The sequence below is a fragment of the Dendrobates tinctorius genome, unplaced genomic scaffold (genome assembly GCF_039654945.1).
Source record: "Dendrobates tinctorius isolate UK_male_01 unplaced genomic scaffold, ASM3965494v1 ptg000129l, whole genome shotgun sequence".
NCBI lineage: Eukaryota > Metazoa > Chordata > Amphibia > Anura > Dendrobatidae > Dendrobates > Dendrobates tinctorius.
Window position 1 is genome coordinate 30,409,892 of NW_027361797.1, and position 22,540 is coordinate 30,432,431.

The window sequence follows — 22,540 nt, forward strand, 5'->3', positions numbered from 1 at the left end:
TGTTATCTTCTCTACCTGATGTGCGCAGTGATGTTCTGAATTGCCAATGACCAGAAAATCGTCCAAGTAAGGCACCATAATCACATTGTGGATTCGAAGGAAAGCTGTCATTTCCGCTATTACTTTTGTAAAAATCCTTGGCGCTATGGAGATGCCAAACGGAAGAGCTGTGAATTGAAAATGCCTGAGGTCGCCCTGGATGTATAGGGCTACCCTCAGGTATTTTTGGTACTCTTGGTGCATCGGGATATGGTAATAGGCATCCTTCAAATCGATTACGGCCATGAAGCAGTTGTGGTGTAACAGCTTTATGGCCGAAGTCACTGATTCCATTTTGAATGTTTGGTCATTGATTGAGGCGCCTGAGATTTATTATCGTTCTGAAGGAAAGGTCGGGTTTTTTTATTAGGAAGAGGGGAGAATAGAACCCCTTTCTTTCTTGATCTTCCGGGACCTTTACCAGAACTTGTTTCTCCAATAGCCCTAAGATTTCTGTTTCTAAGGCTGATTGCTCTCCTGGTTCCTTCCTGACGGGGGTCACCACAAATGAAGCTCTTGGATACTGGAAGAAGGGGATTTTTAGGCCATTCTTTATAATTTTTAGGATCCAATTGTTGGCCGATATTTTCTCCCATTCTTGGGAAAAGAGCCTCAATCTTCCCCCCACAGGAGGGCTGGTGTCATTGCGGGGATTTTTTGGCGGTTGAGGCATTTCCCCCAAACATAAACCCTGGTTCTTTCTTCCTCTTGTCGTCCCACCTCTTCCGTTCTCCCGGGGGACGGCCTCGATTGAACCTTCCCCTCCGAAAGGGCGGTCTCCTTTGATCACCCATGAACCTGGGGAAGCCCTTCTTTTTATCACCGGCTTTTTCTAGGATGTCATCCAGGTCTTTTCCAAACAAGAACTGCCCATCACATGGTAATGAGCATAATTTTGCCTTAGATTGAATGTCCCCAGGGCAGCCTTTGAGCCATAACGCCCGTCTTGCGGCGTTCGACAGCCCCGCTGCTCTTGCTGTTAACCTCATCGAGTCAGCGGAGGTGTCCGCCAAGAAGGCGGCAGCTCCGTGTAGTAGGTACATTTCACCTAAAATTTTCTCCCTTGGCATTTTGGAGACCAATTTTTCTTCCAGTTGTTGCAACCAGACCATTAATGACCGGGCTGTGCAGGTGCCGGCTATTGCTGGTTTCAGACCCCCTGCCGCTACCTCCCAAGTGTGCCTTAGGTATGAGTCCGCTTTTTTATCCAAGGGATCTCTCAAAACCCCTGAATCCTCCAGGGGCAGGGCCGACTTCTTGGAAGACCTAGACACTGCGGCGTCAATCTTTGGGACCTTGTCCCAGATGTCCGTGTCCTTAGCCTCAAAGGGGTATCTTCGCTTTGAAGAGGAGGGAAGGCTACCTGACTTCTCCGGTTTCTTCCACTCTCTCTCGATTAGGGCCTGAATTTTGTCATTGACCGGGAAGGTACGCTTTTTTCTTTCTTGTAGGCCGCCAAACATCACATCCTCCAGTGATCTCTCTACTTTCTCCTCCTGTAGGCCCATAGTGGACCTGATGGCTTTAAGGAGGGCGTCCGTATCTTCCACGGGAAAGCAAGGTCTGCCCCCCGTATCACTGTCTGAGGATGAAGACGACCCGCGCTCAACTTGGTACTCCGAAGAGGAGGAGCCTGACGAGGAACTCGGGGAGGCTTTCCTACTCTTACTTTTCTTTTTTAATAATTTTTTAAGTGAGCGCTGTACCTCCGACTTAATTATTGATCTGAGGTTTGTTGCCAGGCTCGGTGCCTCTTCAGCCATAGTCCGCTGGATACAGCTGACACATAAGTCCTTTTGGTAGTCCTTTGCTAAAGGGCTGTGGCATATGGCACATACTTTATTTTTCTTTTTGCATGTAGCTTTTTTGCCTCCCTAAAAAAGGAAAAGACATAGGAAGCCCTATTACAACATTGTCTACTTTCACGGAGATCACTCACCACCCAGGAAAGACCGATACCGGGCTCTGGGGCTGCGAAGGAGCGTGCGTTCTGCGATCTTTTGACCTCGAGGAATCCCTCGATCGGTGACTTGGACGACTGCTGCTTTTGCCGCTCGAGCGGCTCTTGCGACCCGAAGCTTGTGAAGGGGGCAGAGACAATGGGGACGGTGAGCGATCCTCCTGAGACGCCATTGTCACCCCTGCAGCCGCTTCTGCTCCTTCTTTAAAGTGAGTGCCCCTCATTACCCCTCCCCCCCGCGACCGCCAGCCGCTTCTCCTGGCCGGCGTCGCGCCCGGCGCCATGATCGTCGCGTCCCGATGAAGTCAGCGGTCGCGCTCCCAGAATCCTCTGCGCCGCTGACGTCGGACGCCGATCTCCGCCCCCGGCTTCCCCTGCAAGCAGACGAAGGACGGGGGAGGGCAGCACGTGGAGGAACCTCCGAAGGGAGGACATCAGAACGTGCCCGCACGAACCCGGGGCCCGGATCAGGCAACACCCCGGGGACTGCGCTACCAGCTGCCGACGGCCGGCGTCGCAGGTAAGTAAGCCCTGCAATTTAAACGCCGGGACGGCCCTGGGTCTTTCATCCTGACAGTCGCCGCCGCTGTCAGAGGGATTCCTTTCCAGGACAGGAACCCAACTGAAGCGGGGGAGAGGTGCCGCCCCTTATGTTTCAGTAGGTTCCTGTCCTGGCGGGGCGGATCCCTCTCATGTGGTGCTGTCATGGGTGAAGGGAAAAAAGAGGTCTTATCACTTACACCACATTGTAGAGTATTAAAAAAAAAATAAAAAATAAAAATAATGAGTAATGCACAAAAGTGTAGTCGACCGCATTTCTGCGCACATCTAACACAAACAAAAAATAATGGACATTGCTGGAACAGAGACCAGAGTCCAGAAAGACTGCTACTTCATTAGTGAATGGATCCCTCGGGTGTTTCATCTGAATCACATATATTGGAGATTTAGATGGAAACCCCAATGTAAGTGCTCAGCGTAGAGTGCAGGATAAATGTGAACTGCGCATTAAAAGTGATCCAAAATGTTCTGCAACCTAAAATGCTGCCAATAGCTTCAATGTAACCCACAAAAAGACAAGTCCCCACTCAAACCCTTCACCCGTCAATGGAAATATAGGGGATTTTCCACATTACTGGTAGCACCAACGCTCTAGAAAGGCGACATGGTAACCACCCATTAGTCACATGAAAAAATTTTGAGGGAAATCTGCACTCCTAAATCCAAATGCCCCCCTCCCTTCTGAGCCCCACTGTGCGTAAACTGCAGCTAGAAAATCACATGTTTAGCATTACTGTAGCAAAGAGACCCACTTAATTTATGGGTACTTGACTACAGAAGCACGAGCTGGGCACAATGTATGGGTACTACAGTGTACAGGCAATAGCATATTTGCAATTTTCACTCTCCACAACCAACTGCATGCAAAACACTTGTGGAATCAAAATCAATACACCCGTAGATGAATTCCCAGAAGGGAATTAGTTCCAATATATCTGTACTGTACTGGGAGCAGTGGGACCACAGGGATCTGTACCGGGACCAATTCTTTTGAACCTCTTCATTAATGACCTAGTGGATGGGATTGAGAGTAAAGTGTCAGTCTTTGCGGATGACACCAATCTGTGTAGGATAATAAAATCTGACCTTGACTTTACAATTTTGCAACACGATCGGAATAAGATGTCTGTATGGGCAAACACTTGGCAAATGAGATTTAATGTACAGGGTGGGCCATTTATATGGATATACCTAAATGAAATGGGAATGGTTGGTGATATCAACTTCCTGTTTGTGGCACATTAGTATATGGGAGGGGTAAAACACATACCCTGAAACATCCACACTGCTAGTTTTCAGAGAGTCCAGTATTTCAGCTGATGTTATTTGTGGGTTTTTCTTTGCATCCCTTACAATTTTCCTGGCAGTCGTGGACAACATTTTTGTTGGTCTACCTGACTGTGGTTTTGTTTTTACTGAGCCCCCAATTTTCCATTTGTTAATCACAGTTTGAACGCTGATGACTAGCATTATCAATTCCTTGGATATCTTTTTGTATTCCTTTCCTGTTTTATACAGTTCAACTATCTTTTCCCGTAGATCCGTTGAGAATTCTTTGGTTTTCCTCATGACTCACAATCCAGAAAACAGGATTTTTGGGTTGCTTACCGTAAAATCTGTTTCTCGGAGCCTTCATTGGGGGACACAGACCATGGGTGTATGCTGCTGCCACTAGGAGGCTGACACTATGCACAAAAAAAGGTTAGCTCCTCCTCCGCAGTATACACCCCACCAACCGGCAGGAATTTCCTCAGTTAGTGAGAAAGCAGTAGGAGAAGTAACAGAATAGATTGAAACAGAACAGACAACTCAACTGTACATAACCAACAACATAAGAACAGGAGTTGTAGAACATGGGAGGGTGCTGTGTCCCCCAATGAAGGCTCCGAGAAACAGATTTTACGGTAAGCAACCCAAAAATCCTGTTTTCTCTATCGCTTCATTGGGGGACACAGAGACCATGGGACGTCCCAAAGCAGTCCCTGGGGAGGTAAAACAAACTTCCATCAGGCCAGCGGACTCACCACCGCTGCCTGCAGGATCCTTCTACCTAGGCTGGCATCCGCCGAAGCGTAGGTGTGGACCTTGTAGAATTTCACAAACGTGTGAACAGATGACCAGGTTGCAGCTTTGCAAAGTTGCAGTGCGGAAGCTCTGTGGCGCACCGCCCAGGAGGCACCCACTGCCGGGGTAGAATGAGCTCTAGTTCCAGGAGGGGCCACTCAATGCTTGATCCGGTAGGCCTCCAAAATTGCCGATCTGATCCAGCGAGCAATAGTAGCTTTGGAAGCCGGCTGACCTTTCCGCACCCCATCTGGAATGATGAAAAGAGAGTCTGACTTTCTCAAAGGAGTCGTTCTAGCTAGGTAGACCTTCACTGCCCTGACCAAGTCCAGCTTGTTCAAGGGGCGCTCCCGAGGGCGAGTTGGACCCGGACAAAAAAGGACGGGAGAACAATATCCTCATTCAGGTGGCAAGTGGACACCACCTTAGGAAGGAAAGAAGGCGGAGTCCGTAGAACTACCTTGTCCTGGTGGAGCACCAAGAAAGGGGAACGACAAGAAAGGGCCGCCAATTCCGACACGCGCCGGATGGAGGTGACGGCTACTAGGAAGGCTACTTTCCATGAAAGGAGAGATAGGGAAACTTCTCTGAGAGGTTCAAAGGGAGGACCTTGCAGAACCTCGAGAACCAGATTAAGATCCAATGGATGTACGGGCGCACGGTACGGAGGAGCCGCATGAGCCACTCCCTGAAGGAAGGTCTTGACCTGAGGACGGGAGGCCAATGTCTTCTGCAACAAAATGGATAGCGCCGAGACTTGACCTTTTAAAGAGCTGAGGGCAAGGCCCGCATCAAGGCCTGCCTGAAGAAATGCCAGGACAGAAGGGAGAGAAAAGGACATGGGCGGAATGTTATTGGCCTTGCACCAAGTGAAATAGGCTTTCCAAGTACGGTAATAAATTTTGGAAGACTATGGCTTTCTGGCCCGGATCATGGTATGAATAACCCGATCAGAAAAACCTGATCGTTTCAAAACCTTGGTCTCAACAGCCACGCCGTCAAATTGAGCGGCCGAGAATTGGGGTGGCAAATCGGGCCCTGAGACAGCAGATCTGCCCTGTCTGGAAGCTTCCAGGGGGCGTCCGCGAGAAGGTTGACGATGTCCGCGAACCAAGACCTTCTGGGCCAATTAGGGGCAATGAGGATGACTGGAATTCCTTCTGCTTTGATTTTCTTCAACAGTTTGGGAAGAAGGGGAAGGGGAGGGAACAGGTAGGGGAGCTCGAACTGAGACCAAGGAATGGTCAGAGCGTCGGCACCCACGGCGAGAGGCTCTCGAGCGCTGGATACAAACTGTGGGACTTTCCTGTTGAGGCGAGACGCCAGCAGGTCTACGTCCGGAGTTCCCCAATGACGGCAAAGCTGATGAAATACATCCGGATGTAAGGACCACTCTCCCGCCACGAGACCCCCGCGGCTGAGAAAATCGGCGGCCCAGTTGTCCACGCCGGGAATGTGCACCGCGGATATTGTTGGAACTGAAACCTCTGCTGAGTGAAGAATTTTGGACACTTCCGCTAGGGCTAAGGCACGCCGTGTCCCCCCCCTGATGGTTGATATATGCCACCGCTGTGGCAGTCTGTCTGAATACGGATTGGCAGGCCCCTGAGAAGTCTCTCCCAGTGAACGAGAGACGAGATAGATCGCCCGTATCTCGAGAACGTTGATCGGCAGAGCTGTCTCTAGTCGACCACCGACCCTGAACAGTGTGATTGCGAAATAATGCCCCCCAGCCGAGGAGGCTGGCATCCGTTGTCACAATCTGCCAGTGAATGAGAAGGAATGACCATCCTAGGGCAATGAGAGGCGACATCCGCCACCAAATGAGGGACTGCCTGACCTGGTATGAAAGGCGAATTGGACGATCCAGGGAAAGAACAGACCTGTTCCACCGAGACAGGATGGCCTGTTGGAGGGGTCTGGAGTGAAATTGAGCAAAGGGAAATCGCTTCTGTCGACGCCACCATCTTTCCTAGAACTTTCATGGTTGTCCGGAGAGATGAGAGTCGTGTGGTCTGCAGCGATCGTACATCTCGCTGCAGAGAAACTTTCTCCTCCTCTGGCAGGAAAACCCTCAAATCGACGAGTCTCGAACAATAGGCCCAATTCAATAAGGAATATATTCTTGGACTTTGAGTGCGCTGCCAGACGAATTCAATAACCACACAAGGTTAAAAAAGTTAACCCTTTAATCCCTACGCGTTTCGAAGCGTAACGCTTCTTCTTCAGGGGTAGATACCCCTGAGTATCTACCCCTGATACACTACCCCTGAAGAAGAAGCGTTACGCTTCGAAACGCGTAGGGATTAAAGGGTTAACTTTTTTAACCTTGTGTGGTTATTGAATTCGTCTGGCAGCGCACTCAAAGTCCAAGAATATATTCCTTATTGAATTGTGGTACGGTTCCGTTGTGGACCGTTGGACGTGCAGCAGGCTGACTCACTATACAAGCTTTATTTTATCTTTGAGAAGGTGAGTTTAACACATTCATGAATTGAACATTTTACCCGGATAAGACCCTATTGCGCTTTTGTTTCAACCTTCTAGTGAAAATAACCTTGAACAATAGGCCCAGAAACACCAGACGTTGTGTTGGAACAAGGCAGGACTACTTTTTGTTGACGAGCCACCCAAAATTGGACAGGGTGTCGAGGACGATGGTAAAACTTTGGCGAGCCTGGTGAAAAGACGGAGCTTAGATCAGAATGTCGTCGAGGTATGGAAAAAGAATGAGACCTCTGATCCTCAACAAGGCCATCAACGCCGCCATGATCTTTGTAAAAACTCTGGGTGTGGTGGCGAGACCGAACGGCAGTGCAACGAACTGGTAGTGGTCCTGGTGAATCGCAAAACGCAGGAATCTCTGATGCCCGGGAAAGATGGGAACATGTAGATAGGCATCTTGAATGTCTATTGAACACATGAACTCCTGCGCCTCCATGGAAGCGATTACCGACCGAAGAGACTCCATCCTGAAATGACGCAGTCGGACCCTCTTGTTCAGTAACTTGAGATCCAGGATGGGACGAACTGCACCGTCTTTTTTCAGCACTACAAACAGGTTAGAATAAAACCCTGTGAAACGTTCTGATTCAGGAACGGGCAATATCACCCCGGAACTGAGGAGAGAGGTGATGGATGCAAAGAAACCCAGAACTAAGGCAGGCTCTTTTGGAGGTCGGGACTCGAAGAAACGATCCCGGGGACGAGAAACAAACTATCTTGTATCCTGAGGATACAACTTCCCTGACCCAAGCGTCCTCTACTGAGGCAAGCCAGACGTCTCTGAAGAAAAGGAGCAGACCGCCCAGTTGGGAAGGACCCTCGGGACCTCGTTGATAGTCATGCTGATGTGGACCGACCAGATCTGGACCTGGAGGATCTGCCCTGGGATGAGTGAGATCGCCAGGAGGGAGTGGTTCTGAAGGAGACCTTTATATCCTGGCGTGCCTGCGGCCTCTGTTGGTTAGACCGAAAGGGCCGAAACTGACGCCTCAGCGGAGGCCTACGAGGCTTGGACTGAGTGAGGAGGGAACTTGTGCCTCCAGTGGTGTCCTTAATAATCTGGTCCAGCTGGGATCCAAAGAGACGCGCTCCCTGAAAACGCAGATTGGTAAGGGACTATTTTGAAGACAAATCCGCCTGCCAAGCCTTGAGTCAAATTGTACGCCGGATTGCCATCACGTTGCTGGACGCCTGAGCCGCGCAAGACGCGGCATCCAAGGAGGCAGAGAGCAGATAATCCCCTGCATGGGAGATCTGGTTAGCCAGTTCGGCCAATTGCTCTGGTTGGGCTTTATCTAGTATGCCCTTGCGGAGATCCTCCGCCCAAGTAGCTATGGCCTTTGCTACCCAAGATGAAGCGAAGGCTGGGCTTAGCGCAGCCGCTTCGAATGCTGACTTTGCTAAGGATTCTATAATTCTGTCATTAGAATCCTTTAGCGACGCCACACCTGAAATCGGGAGGACCGTGTTAAGATAGTCTGGACACGGGAGCGTCTACAGAGGGGGGAAGCCGACCAGTTGTCGGTGAGCTCTTTTGAAAATGGATAGAGCACGTCGAGGCGCTTCTCTCTTTGAAAGCGTCTGGTCGGATATTCTCTCTCCCTGGTAAGGATTTTGCCAAACTCGGAGTGGGAGGCGAAGACTCTGGAAGGTGTTTCTGCCCGTCTGAACGAAACCTCCTGATCTGAGGGTTTCGCAGGGGAGTCTGTATTTCGAAGGTGTGGTTAATCGCAGCAATGAGGTGCTCTACCGTAACCTTCATGTCCGTATCCTGGTCCGAATCCAGCTCTAAAATCTCTTCGGATGACGCATCCAAGAACGCTTCACCTGACTCGGGTGAGGAGGCACGGGAAGGCGACTGCTGGGAAGGACTATGTGGAAAGACCAGGTCAGGAGAGGATTCCGGCCGGAGATCCTGCCTGGGTCTTTTGCGGCTTCTGCTGACTGGCTCAGATGGAACCCCTTGCGACCTGCTGGACCCTGCAGAAGTGTCCAGGGGCAACTTATCAAGGACGGCCACTAGGGACTGCGACACCCTGGTGAGGTCCGCCACTGATTGTGATAGAGAAGAGGCCCAGCCAGGAATGGGGGGGGGGGTTCACTCTCACGTGGCGCAATAGATGGTTCCTGGACGGCATCAGGCTGAATGGGATTACTGCAGTCTAAGCAGAGGGGAGTGGGCTTACCTGAGGGAAGTTTGAGATTACAAGAGGAACATGCAAAGAACTTGACCAAAGTTCCAGTGGGTGCTGGCGGACGGGCACGTTCCGGCTTGGGGTTAGACATAATGAAAAAAAAAAAAAAAAAGAAAGAACCCCGAGAAGATGCCGGAAGGTTGGGGGACAGAAGGCAGAGGAGGGTGTCAGTCTGCAGTTGTAGCTACTCACGGGTCCGGTGTCCCGAAAGGCGATGTGCCCAGCTCGTCTGAGATGCAGGGCCGCAGTACAGGATAACGAGGGACCCCTTTCCGCTGTCCGGTGTCTTCAAAGGCGTCCGGCTGACAGGATGCAAAGATGGCGGCAGCCTGAGGTAAAAGGAACGCGCGGTTCAGGAGAGAAGGGCGGAGCTAGCCGCCTGACCCGAAGAGAAGACCGCCCGCTGCCCAGCTACAGGCTAGGAGGGTGGTGGTTCTAGAACGGGCGGGAGAGCAGCCCGCCTATAAGAGAGGGCGGGGGGGGGGGGGGGGGGGGGCCGCGACGGCAGAGTAGGCCCGAAATGAAGCCGGGGACTAAATTAGTATCGGCGGCCGCCTGTCAGCGTGGGGCAGAAGTCCTGCAGCGCTGCCACGGCCACCCAAGAAGAAACCGCCGCCCGAAAAAAGCCCTCAGGATACACCCGCATAAGAATGAAGGCCGGGGGGGGGGGGGGGGGGGGGAACAAGGCCCGCACCGCAGCCAGGGCCTGGCATGTGGCGTAATAGAAAGTGTGGCGGCCGCCGGGAGGCGTAGGCAGCTGAGGACCCTGCGGCCGCTCCGAAGAATCCTCCAGTGGTGTCTTCAATAAAGGTACCTTGTAAATCCAACGCTGTCTGAGTCTATTCCCCCCCCCCCCCCCCCCCCCCCGAGTCCGCGCCTCGTCCGACCGGCTCTGGTAAGCGAGAGGGTGGGAGGCTGGGGGCAAGGACCATCCGTATAGCTGGCACGCACCTGTGCAAAGCTCCTGGTCCTGCTGCGGAGAACTATGAGGATACAGGGTGGCAGTTCACGCCGTACTCAGTCTCTTGTGGGAGTACAGTTGTGACTGATCACACTGTATCCCTCCGGGACCCTGAAAAGGAACGACGCACATCGAGGTAGATAGGGGTCTAATAAAAGACCCGTGTCCACCTCCTACTGACACTAAGCTAAACTGAGGAAATTCCTGCCGGTTGGAGGGGTGTACACTGCGGAGGAGGAGCTAACCTTTTTTGTGCATAGTGTCAGCCTCCTAGTGGCAGCAGCATACACCCATGGTCTCTGTGTCCCCCAATGAAGCGATAGAGAAACGTCAGTGGCTGGATGAAAGATGCAAGAGTCTGTCTGGATCCCAGAAACTCACTCAGCTTTTATGCACACACACAGATTACAAGCAAACAGGTCACAGGTGAGAATGTTGCCTTTCGTAGCCATTAAAATCCATTTGTGTCAACTTCTGTGCATGTTATCAGGCCAAAATCACCAGGGTATGTGTACTTTTGATCAGGGTCATTTGGATGTTTTGGGTTGTCATGATTTAAAGAGAGAAAAAACAGTAATTTGACAATAAATGGCTTCACCCAACCACTAACCATGTGTGAAGAAAAAGTTTTGGTGTCATCATTCATAGTCTCTGGAAAAAGGCCAAGAAAGCAAAAATTCTGCCAGGGTATGTAAACTTTTGAGCACAACTGTACAATTGGTGGAGAAAGGTTTAACTTGATGGACCGAGGGCTTTTTTTTTTTTTTTTTTTTTCAACCTATAACTTTGACTTCTACATTTTCAGCAAATTTCTGATATTTTCATAAATAAATACAAAATCCTATTAACCTAAAATATACCAAGGAAATGTGTCAGAGAAAAAACAAAAATCCCAGAATCACTGGGATACACAGAAGCATTTCAGAGTTAAGATCACATAAAAGGGACACTGGTTAGACCACACGTGAAAAATTTGGCCGGGATAGAGGTGAAAATGGGCCTTGGCAGGAAGGGGTTAGCTTTCCCACGACAGATGTTCCAAGAACCGTGGGGAAAATATTCTACAAATTTTGGTTTTAGTGTGAAATACAGAAACAAAGATTCTACAAATATAAAAAGTAAAAGTCAATCTGACCCACTAGAAAACCGCAACTTACCAGGAAGGGGGCACAGACCCAGGTGAATGTCCCCACAGCTGACAGGTAGGCAGATTTTTTCAGCACTTTCAGCTCCTCTTGCCTAATTCCCAGCACCTTTTCCTTAAAGGCAAGTTCCCAGGCATACAGCTTTAGCACTTTGATGCCATTTAGTATTTCATTCATCAGCTTTATTCTGTTGTCTTTGCACTTCATCTGGACGACCTAAAGACAGGAAAATGATTAGCGGTAAACATCATTGCAGCCACTAGAGGGAGGCAAAGGGAACGAAAAAGTGGAGGACCGTAAAAGCTGGATAGGCCGCATTCACAAGGTCAGTATTTGGTCAGCATTTTACATTAGTATTTGGAAACCAAAACCAGGAGTGGGTGAAAAACACAGATGTAAAATACTGCCCAAATACTGAAGGTGGTGTAAAAATAATAATCAACGCACTAATTAGTGAACTGACACTTACCTGATACTTCTTGGACTTCATTGCAATTACGGCATTTACAGGCACTAGAAGAATCATGACCGCAACGCCAGCGAGCACCGAAGGACCGAGGATCTTAAAAAAATAATAATAATTATAATTTATATAAAAACTCATTCTGCAGGCAGCAATAGACTGGTACACAGAATTTAAAATAACATTTTAAAATAAAAACATTGTCCCCAAAGGTGATCGACCATGGGACATCTGCATGGAAGTCATTCTCACTTTGCGTGGCTGCACGCAGACGGCTGGTAAGAGGACAGAGGATTACACCGATACCTTGCCGTACACAATGAGGGCTCTACGAAAGATGAATAATGACTTACCTGCCACAGTAAGTACAGAGCGAATATAACCTGAAGAGGAGCTGACCAAATCATGTTTATATAGGTGGCCAAATCCATGAACCTCTGAGCATCTACAGACATCAAGTTTACAATTTCACCGATGGTCGACGTGCGACGTGCAGCATTGCTGATCACAAGAGCCTAAAGGGAAGGTTAAGGGTCCGTAAATTTGCCAACAAAAGGTTAGAGCCGAAAAGTCAGAAAATGGACAGGATACAATATCAATGTATAATAGAACACATTGACATTTATTGTCTAGGCAATGAAAGGGTTTTTTTTCTCCAATGACAGCCTATCCTTACACTAGGCCATGTGTGATCGGAGCACAGGAGACCCCGGGGGTACACAGATCCAGCAGGTTCTGCCGATTGGGGTCAGCATCAAAAAAAAAAAAAAAATATATACAGTGGGGCAAAAAAGTATTTAGTCAGTCAGCAATAGTGCAAGTTCCACCACTTAAAAAGATGAGAGGCGTCTGTAATTTACATCATAGGTAGACCTCAACTATGGGAGACAAACTGAGGAAAAAAAAGAACTCCAGAAAATCACATTGTCTGTTTTTGTTTCATTTTATTTGCATATTATGGTGGAAAATAAGTATTTGGTCAGAAACAAAATTTCATCTCAATACTTTGTGATATATCCTTTGTTGGCAATGACAGAGGTCAAACATTTTCTGTAAGTCTTCACAAGGTTGCCACACACTGTTGTTGGTATGTTGGCCCATTCCTCCATGCAGATCTCCTCTAGAGCAGTGATGTTTTTGGCTTTTCGCTTGGCAACACGGACTTTCAACTCCCTCCAAAGGTTTTCTATAGGGTTGAGATCTGGAGACTGGCTAGGCCACTCCAGGACCTTGAAATGCTTCTTACGAAGCCACTCCTTCGTTGCCCTGGCGGTGTGCTTTGGATCATTGTCATGTTGAAAGACCCAGCCACGTTTCATCTTCAATGCCCTTGCTGATGGAAGGAGGTTTGCACTCAAAATCTCACGATACATGGCCCCATTCATTCTTTCATGTACCCGGATCAGTCGTCCTGGCCCCTTTGCAGAGAAACAGCCCCAAAGCATGATGTTTCCACCACCATGCTTTACAGTAGGTATGGTGTTTGATGGATGCAACTCAGTATTCTTTTTCCTCCAAACACGACAAGTTGTGTTTCTACCAAACAGTTCCAGTTTGGTTTCATCAGACCATAGGACATTCTCCCAAAACTCCTCTGGATCATCCAAATGCTCTCTAGCAAACTTCAGACGGGCCCGGACATGTATAGGCTTAAGCAGTGGGACACGTCTGGCACTGCAGGATCTGAGTCCATGGTGGCGTAGTGTGTTACTTATGGTAGGCCTTGTTACATTGGTCCCAGCTCTCTGCAGTTCATTCACTAGGTCCCCCCGCGTGGTTCTGGGATTTTTGCTCACCGTTCTTGTGATCATTCTGACCCCACGGGGTGGGATTTTGCGTGGAGCACCAGATCGAGGGAGATTATCAGTGGTCTTGGATGTCTTCCATTTTCTAATTATTGCTCCCACAGTTGATTTCTTCACTCCAAGCTGGTTGGCTATTGCAGATTCAGTCTTCCCAGCCTGGTGCAGGGCTGCAATTTTGTTTCTGGTGTCCTTTGACAGCTCTTTGGTCTTCACCATAGTGGAGTTTGGAGTCAGACTGTTTGAGGGTGTGCACAGGTGTCTTTTTATACTGATAACAAGTTTAAACAGGTGCCATTACTACAGGTAATGAGTGGAGGAAAGAGGAGACTCTTAAAGAAGAAGTTACAGGTCTGTGAGAGACAGAAATCTTGATTGCTTGTTTCTGACCAAATACTTATTTTCCACCATAATATGCAAATAAAATGAAAAAAAAAAAAACAGACAGTGATTTTCTGGATTTTTGTTTCTCAGTTTGTCTCCCATAGTTGAGGTCTACCTATGATGTAAATTACAGACGCCTCTCATCTTTTTAAGTGGTGGAACTTGCACTATTGCTGACTGACTAAATACTTTTTTTCCTCATATATATATATATATATATATATATATATATTATTTATATATATATATATATATATATATATATATATATATATATATATATATACATATACATATATACACATACACACACACACAAACATACAGCTGGCCTCCACAGGGTGAGCACAAATGCTGCACTTTTACCCCACTGTGTTGGAAAGGCGAATGGGCAGAACAACCTGCACACAAGGCAGTAAGGATTACAGGCTTTAGGAGGGGTTGTGGCGAGTAGTCATTCATCTTAATGGCCAACAAGTAAAACTACAAGCCCTAGCATCCCCACCAAAATCAGCTGTTATCCCCACAGATTGCTGTCTCTTATAAGAACACCTGCACATTCTGGAAAATCCCTTAAAAAGAAATCTGTCAGCAGGTTTTTGCTCCCTCAGCTGAGAGCAGCCTGATGTAGGCATAAAGAAGTTGAATCCAACGATGTGCCACTTAGATTACAGGGTGCTTCCGTTCTGACACAATCAATTTTTAGACTCAGCATTGCAGCAGAGCTGAGTAAGCTAACCCCATCCACACCAGGCACGGTATGTACAATGTCCACAGACAGTGAGCTGCCTATCACAGGAGTGGGCGTGTCAGACTAGGATACACACTGCTGCTGTGTACCAGCAATGATAACCTCCTGGTGCTAAAACAATCATTGCAAGCAGACAAAACCAAGGAGCTCGATAAGAGAGGCATTGTTGAAATCTGTGTTTTAACACCTACATCATGCCGTCTTCAGATTACATAGCAAATACCTGCTGATAGATTCCCTTTAAAAGGAATATTACTGCCTAGACAAGTTGGATGGGTAGCACCACAGAGTGCTCTGTTGTCATATGAAGACTATGACACTGACAAACATATCAGCCACCTTGGGAAAGTTTCCGTGGCTAAAAGCACATCTATAGCGGAATAGAAAAATGGGAGGTTAAAGTTAAGTGTCGGACATTATACCCGACCCATGTACACACAGAAAGCCCTGGGGGTGGGTGGGAGTTGTAACAATTATTAGGACCCATGAAGACGTACTTTGCGATAGACAACACCGATTATGGCCGATTTCAGTCTCATTCCTGTAACAAAGCAGATGTGGAAATACTTGTGCAAGACAAGGGTCTGGACACAGGTGCAGATGAACAGCAGCGCCGTGTACAGGTATCCCCGCCAGGTCGGGGCATCTTTATCACCCACAAACTGAATAAGTAACCTAAAAACAAAGAATATATATATAAAAAAAAAAGTGATCAGAAAACACAAGGAGGAGTAAAATGAAAATCATTCTAACAAAGCATAAAAAAAAATCTATAGTCTGCGTCTAAAACAGTACTGAACATTTTACGAGGGCTCTATTGAACAATATCTACTTTAAGAAGAATCCCCATTTTTTAACCATGTAGTTTTTAAGTCATTTTTGGGTTTATTAAAGGAGTTTTTCCAGAACTGAGACATTATGACCTATCCATAGCCCAGGGGATCAATATCAGATCAGTAGGGATCTGGCATCTAAACTGATCAGCAATTAGCAAGTCTTGCAGCTCTAAGAAAAAACAACAGTGCGGTACTGCAGCCCAACCCCCATTCTCTTCAATAGGAGGTGATCTGCTGTACAAGGGGACGGACACTACACATAGCTGCGATGTCCCAGCTCTGTATACTGTTTACTTATGACGTCACCGGATCGGCTAAGGCCTCTTTCACACTTCAGTAGTTTGAAGTCAGTTGAAATCCGCCGATTTTAGAAAAAAACGGATCCGCCTTTTTTTTTTTTTTTTTGCGGAATCCGTTTATTTTCCCATAGACTTACATTAGTGGTGGATTGTGACGGATGGTCATCCGTTGCATCGGTTTTTTGATGGATCCGTTTGAATTGTAGCATCCGCTGTCTGAAGTGAACGGACAAAGGAACGTTTTTATTCAGCAGGGAAACCGCTTTTTTAAACTGAGCATGCCCAGAAGATTTTTGCCATTGAGAAATTTAACCCTAAATGCCGGTCTGGAACAGACCAAAAAGTCAGTCAGTCGCTCTCTTTTTCCAGAGTTCTGTTCCTTTAAATTTCATACACTGGCGGATCCGTCCACAAAACGGATCCGGTACACCCGTTTTTTACATAGCAGAAACGGATCTGTTTTTTCACACTTTGGCGGATGTCAACTGACGTCAAAAGACTGAAGTGTGAAAGAGGCCTAATAGCCCGACCCCGGCCAATCTGATACTGATGACTTTAATAAAAATAGGTCATTCATATATTAGTCCTGGACAGACCCCTTTAATTAAAAAGAGGCAGGAATACTTCTAATATAAGTAAATATCTTACAATGGTTTCAGCCACCCCAGCCCGTATACCCTATGCGATCACTGCAGCCAAGTCAGGGCTATACCGTGCTGAGTGGGTGAGAAGCAATGGTGGTACAAGGCTAGGGCTGCACAGCAACATGTGTTGCGCAAAACGGCAGTCATGTTAACATCGCATCCAATTGTTTCCTGTGATGTCGCAATGGAAATGCCATTGACTGCGACATAGTTGCAAAAGTTTCCAAATGAGTTGGATTTTCTGTCTCAAGTTGCACGCAATAGACTAACTATAGACCTCAATGCACGTCACGCGACAGCGACTTATCTGAAATTTGGCTATATATTTAGTCTAGGAATCAGTTTTCAGAGCTCTCTGTTGAGCACTTCTGCCCCTTCATTTCAGCGATCGGTGGGGGTGTCAGTCTCTGCCCCCCACCCATCAAAAGAGGCGGCAGGTCTCTTCCAGAAATTGGGGTCAATGTTGGCTAAATTAAAGGGATTCTGTCAGCAGGTTTTCCTATGCAATCTAAGAGCAGCATGATGTAGGGGCAGAGAGCCTGATGCAGATCTAACAGTGCAAAGACAGCTAGGCTGTGTATAACCCCGACCACATCACTGATTGGCAAAAAACTGCTAATCAGTGGTGGGGGGCAGGGTTACAGAGAGACGTGGACTAGGAGGCACGAGACACCCAGTCCTGCAGTGATAATTTCTTGCCGATGATTTTATTAAACAACAACACAGCCTAGTAGGGGATGCAACACTGGAATTAGGGTCTCTGTCCCCTCCTAATGCTGCTTTTAAGATTACATAGCATAAACCTTGCGACAGATTCCCTGTAAAGGTCTTACCACTCGAGATCATAAAGGATGCCCAACTTTGCATGGTCCAGCAGTCAGCAGGGTAACGGCATTATTTGCATTGGATTAAACAGTTGGAAGGCGCGGGTCAGAGCCTTACTTTAATAATCCTGGACCGGTAAACATCAAAACATCATGAATGAATTTGAAGAAGAAGCTCATGAAAAAGTAAGGGCCGAAGGTTTTATATAAAGCTTTGAACAGCGACGATTTCACATCTTTTGTAGTTGCCTTCACGATCAGCGCCTCGGCCTCCTCAGTTTCCTCTCCTGGCTCAGGCTGTTTGGTTGGTTTCTTAGGGGAATACATCATTTTCAGTGGCAGTCTGTGATAGGAAGGAAGAGAGTAAGACTAAGCAATGGCGGAAAAGAAATAATCCCAATCACCGACAGCAAACATATAAATATATATATATATATATATATATATATATATATATATATATATATATATATATACACACATATATACACACACACACACACACACACACACACTATAATATGACTACAACACCCATTAGTTTTCATATTGATCACATACATATACACACACACATACACTATAATATGACTACACCACCCATTACTTTTCATATTGATCACATTCGCATTGAAAGCACACACTTTTTAGCTTTCAGGTATTCTTTTTCCCAATTTCGGGCCAAGACAGGCACCACTTCTGTCGAGGTGTCTTCTTTGTTTAAAGACCATAAATCCTTGGTTTCCAGAGGGCGCTTGTATCCCTGGATCATCATACTGTGGAGAATAGAAAAAATAAAAATAGAACATGCAAATAAACAAGAGTCTGAGTACAGTTACTGATACATGTCCCCAATACTATGAGAAGGTGACTGAAGGGAACTGAAGCTGGATGGGGCCTGTAGGTGATCGGGGGAAGATATCGGCACGCCCCTGACCTCCAGTCCATCTCTTGCATGCAAGTATAAAACATTAAAGTTTCCATTTTAAGGCAAATCCGCACGATTCTGGTGCAAGTCTGACCTGCTGCATCCTTATTAAAGGGGATCTGCAAGTTTTGTCAAGTAATCTAAGAGCAGCATAAGGGTATGTGCACACGCTGCGGATTTGGCAAAATCCTCAGGTCAAAAGACCTGCGGTTTTACCTGCGGATTGCTCTGCTGTTTGTCATCTCCACAATGGAGGAGATGGCAAACCGCAGCGGAATCCTCAGAAAGAATTGACATGTCAATTCTTTCTGCGGTTTCAAAACCGCAGAAAAACCGCGCTGAGAAATCTGCACTGCAGTTTTTTATTCGAATAGGGAATAATGGTACTGTACACCACAGCAAATGCTGCTGCGGAACCGCAGCGGCCTGAACCGCAGCAGAATCCGCAGCATGTGCACACACCCTAATATAGGGCAAGAGAGCCTGATTTCAGCGATGTGTCACTTACTGGACTGCATGGTGCAGCTTTGATATAATCCCTGCTTTATCCATTGTAGGTGCAGCAGTGCTCACAGAATGCTGGGGCTGTGTACAACCTCGCCCACATCCCTGATTGGTCAGCAGTGGTAGGGGCGGAGTTACACAGATTAACTGGACTACTGTGCACATGAGACTCAGTCAAACAGCGATAAACTCTTGCTGATAAAACACCGATTGCACTGAAACTACAAGACACAGTCTAGCAAGTGACAACACTAAAATCAGGAATACTTTCCCAATATAGTGTAATATAACACTCAGATTACATGGCTGACATTCACTTTAAGCATAGATTTGAAAAAAATAAATAAAGTGCCGATTCACAGTAAAACCACGAGGCAAGCACCAAGGCTGCTACATGTGGACTCAACATAAAGAAATAAGCAGTAGGGTTTAGAATGAGCTGTGCCCTATAGTTAGTGTCTACAGTCATGGCCAAAAGTTTTGAGAATGACACATATTAATTTTTACAAAGTCTACTGCTTCATTTTTTCTAATGGCAATTTGCATATACTCCAGAATGTTATAAAGAGTGATCAGCTTAACAGCAATTACTTGCAAAGTCAATATTTGCCTAGAAAATTAACTTTATCCCCCAAAACACATTTCAACATCATTGCAGCCCTGCCTTAAAAGGACCAACTAACATCGTTTCAGTGATTGCTCCATTAACACAGGTGTGGGTGTTGATGAGGACAGGGCTGGAGATCAATCTGTCATGATTAAGTAAGAATGACACCACTGGACACTTTAAAAGGAGGCTGGTGCTTGGCATCATTGTTTCTCTTCTGTTAACCATGGTTATCTCTAAAGAAACACGTGCAGTCATCATTGCACTGCACAAAAATGGCCTAACAGGGAAGAGTATCGCAGCTAGAAAGATTGCACCTCAGTCAACAATCTATCGCATCATCAAAAACTTCAAGGAGAGAGGTTCCCTTGTTGCCAAAAAGGCTCCAGGGCGCCCAAGAAAGACCAGCAAGCGCCAGGACCGTCTCTTAAAAGTGTTTCAGCTGCGGATCGGGCTACCAGCAGTGCAGAGCTTGCTCAGGAATGGCAGCAGGCAGGTGTGAGTGCATCTGCACACACTGTGAGGCGGAGACTCTTGGAGCAAGGCCTGGTCTCAAGGAGGGCAGCAAAGAAGCCACTTCTCTCCAGAAAAAAACATCATGGACAGACTGATATTCTGCAAGAGGTACAGGGAGTGGACTGCTGAGGACTGGGGTAAAGTCATTTTCTCTGATGAATCCCCTTTTCGATTGTTTGGGACATCTGGAAAAGCCGGATTACTTACCGGTAATGCTCTTTTAATGAGTCCACGACAGCACCCACTGGAGGTATCGGATCCGCCCATTTGGAACAGGAAACCCCTACAGGAAAGATAAAAGGGGCGGTTCGCCTTTCCTCCTCAGTTTTACGTTTCAGAGTACCAGAAGGACCGCCAAGGATTAGGCAATGTTCTCTTATTTTAACATCTTTCTTATCCATTATTTGGTTGATATACTTTAACTATTGATATCGTTAGCGGGGGAAGTGAGCCGGTGCTGTCGTGGACTCATTAAAAGAGCATTACCGGTAAGTAATCCGGCTTTTTACTCTTCGCCACGACAGCACCCACTGGAGAGATTCCAGAGACCATCACCTGGGTGGGACCACCGTGCCAAGGATAGTCCTGCCAAAGCTTAAGTCAGAGGTTGATGAAAGATCAAGTCTGTAGTGGTTATAGAAGGTAGAAGGGGATGACCAAACTGTCGCCTTACATATAGTTTCAATCGGAACATCTCCCTTTTCCGCCCAAGAGGTTGCCATTGCCCTGGTGGAATGCGCCCTGATGTTCCCTGAAGGATCTTCGTTTTTTGCGGAGTAGGCTAAACGAATGGCCTCTCTGATCCACCGGGAAATGGTGCTCTTCGTGACTCCATACCCCTTCTTACAGTCCTGAAATGAAACAAATAGGGCCCTACTCTGCCTCCAACTGTTGGACCTCTCAATACATTTTAGGACAGTTCTTTTGACGTCCAGAGTATGGAACTTCTGCTCTTCCGGAGTAGAGGGATTTTTATAGAAGGTTGGGAGGAGGAGTATCTCCTGAGATCTATGGTATTTTGTTGCCACTTTTGGCAGGTAGGCAGGGTCTGGTTTTAATACCAATCTGTCTTGGTATTCTTGGAAAAAAGGTGGATCTATTGACAAGGCCTGGATATCACCCACTCTTCTAGCTGAGGTCAGTGCTACTAAGAGGGCCATTTTAAGTGCTAAGTATTTGAAGGGTATTGTGTCGATCGGCTCAAAGGGGTCTACCGTTAGGGCGTTTAAGACCAGATTTAGATCCCATGTAGGGACGGAGGGTATGTGGATTGGAGCTATTCGTTCACATGCTGTAATGAATCGAGTTATCCACTTGTTGCCTGCTATATTATGGCCATATAGTGCTCCTAATGCCGATATTTGTACTCTTAGCGTATTTACTGCTAAGCCTAAGTCTTTCCCTTTCTGCAGAAATTCCAAGATTGGGATTATCGGAACTTCTGCTGTATAAGGTACTGTATGGAATTGAAGAAATTTTTTCCATATTCTAGTGTAAATTTGGGTTGTGGACTGTTTTCTACTTTGTAGTAGTGTAGTAATTAAAGACTCAGAGAATCCTCTTGTCCTCAGTAACTGCCTCTCAAATTCCACGCCGTCAAGTGCAAGCTGAGCACTTGAGGGTGGAAAAAGGGGCCTTGGGAGAGTAGATTGGGAGTCGAAGGAAGGACCCAAGGATCTGTTATTGACATAATCTGCAGCCACGAAAACCACGGTCTTTTTGGCCAGAATGGTGCTATTAAGATTATCCTTGCTTTGTCGTCTCTGATCTTCCGAATTACTTGAGGTAGGAGGATCAATGGAGGGAACGCATACGCCAGGTTGAAATTCCATGGAGCTAGAAAGGCGTCTAGTATGTCTGGGTGATCTGACGGAGATAGGGAGGCAAATGTTTTTATCTGCCTGTTCTCCTTTGTGGCGAAAAGGTCCACCTCGGGTTGTCCCCATAAGGCTACTATGTCCCTGAAGACCTTCTGATTGAGGCACCACTCTCCTTGTCGTAGAGTGTGTCGGCTTAGGAAGTCTGCCTTTTGATTGCTCTCGCCTCTGATATGAAGGGCCGAGAGGGACAAAAAATAGTTTTCTGCTAAGTTTAAAATTCTTGCCGCTGAAGACATCAGAGTCTCTGATCGAGTTCCTCCTTGTCTGTTTATATAGGCCACTGTGGTGGTGTTGTCCGATAGGATACTGACATGCTTCTGTTGGAGCTGCGGAAGGAAGTTGTATAGAGCATAGAACACTGCAGTCAGTTCTTTTAAATTAGATGAGTACTCGCATTCCTCTCTACTCCACCTTCCCTGATGAAACCCATTCTCCATGTGGGCTCCCCAGCCCTGGGGACTGGCATCGGTGGTTACGATACAGGATGGAACTATAACCCATGGAACTCCTGAAAATAAATGGTCATCATCTAACCACCACTCTAGGGAAGTCAAGACTTCTTGTGACAGGGTTATTTTGTTCTGTAAATGACCACTATGTCGCTTATCCTCTTGGAGGATCTGGTGTTGTAGCGTACGGACATGGTACTGGGCCCACCGGACTGCAAGAATT

General features: G+C 47.1%; 1 protein-coding gene across 1 annotated transcript in view; it reads right to left on the bottom strand.

Moving 5' to 3' along the window:
• Positions 1–22,540, bottom strand: part of ABCC1 (ATP binding cassette subfamily C member 1 (ABCC1 blood group)) — a 154,091-nt gene that overhangs the window by 78,374 nt on the left and 53,177 nt on the right. The window contains exons 7-12 of the mRNA XM_073542907.1: positions 18,078–18,209; positions 17,552–17,776; positions 15,328–15,505; positions 12,247–12,408; positions 11,900–11,992; positions 11,443–11,646 (exon numbers count right to left, since the gene is read on the bottom strand). Coding sequence (XP_073399008.1) covers positions 11,443–11,646; positions 11,900–11,992; positions 12,247–12,408; positions 15,328–15,505; positions 17,552–17,776; positions 18,078–18,209 — 994 coding nt within the window. The remainder of the gene's footprint in view (positions 1–11,442; positions 11,647–11,899; positions 11,993–12,246; positions 12,409–15,327; positions 15,506–17,551; positions 17,777–18,077; positions 18,210–22,540) is intronic.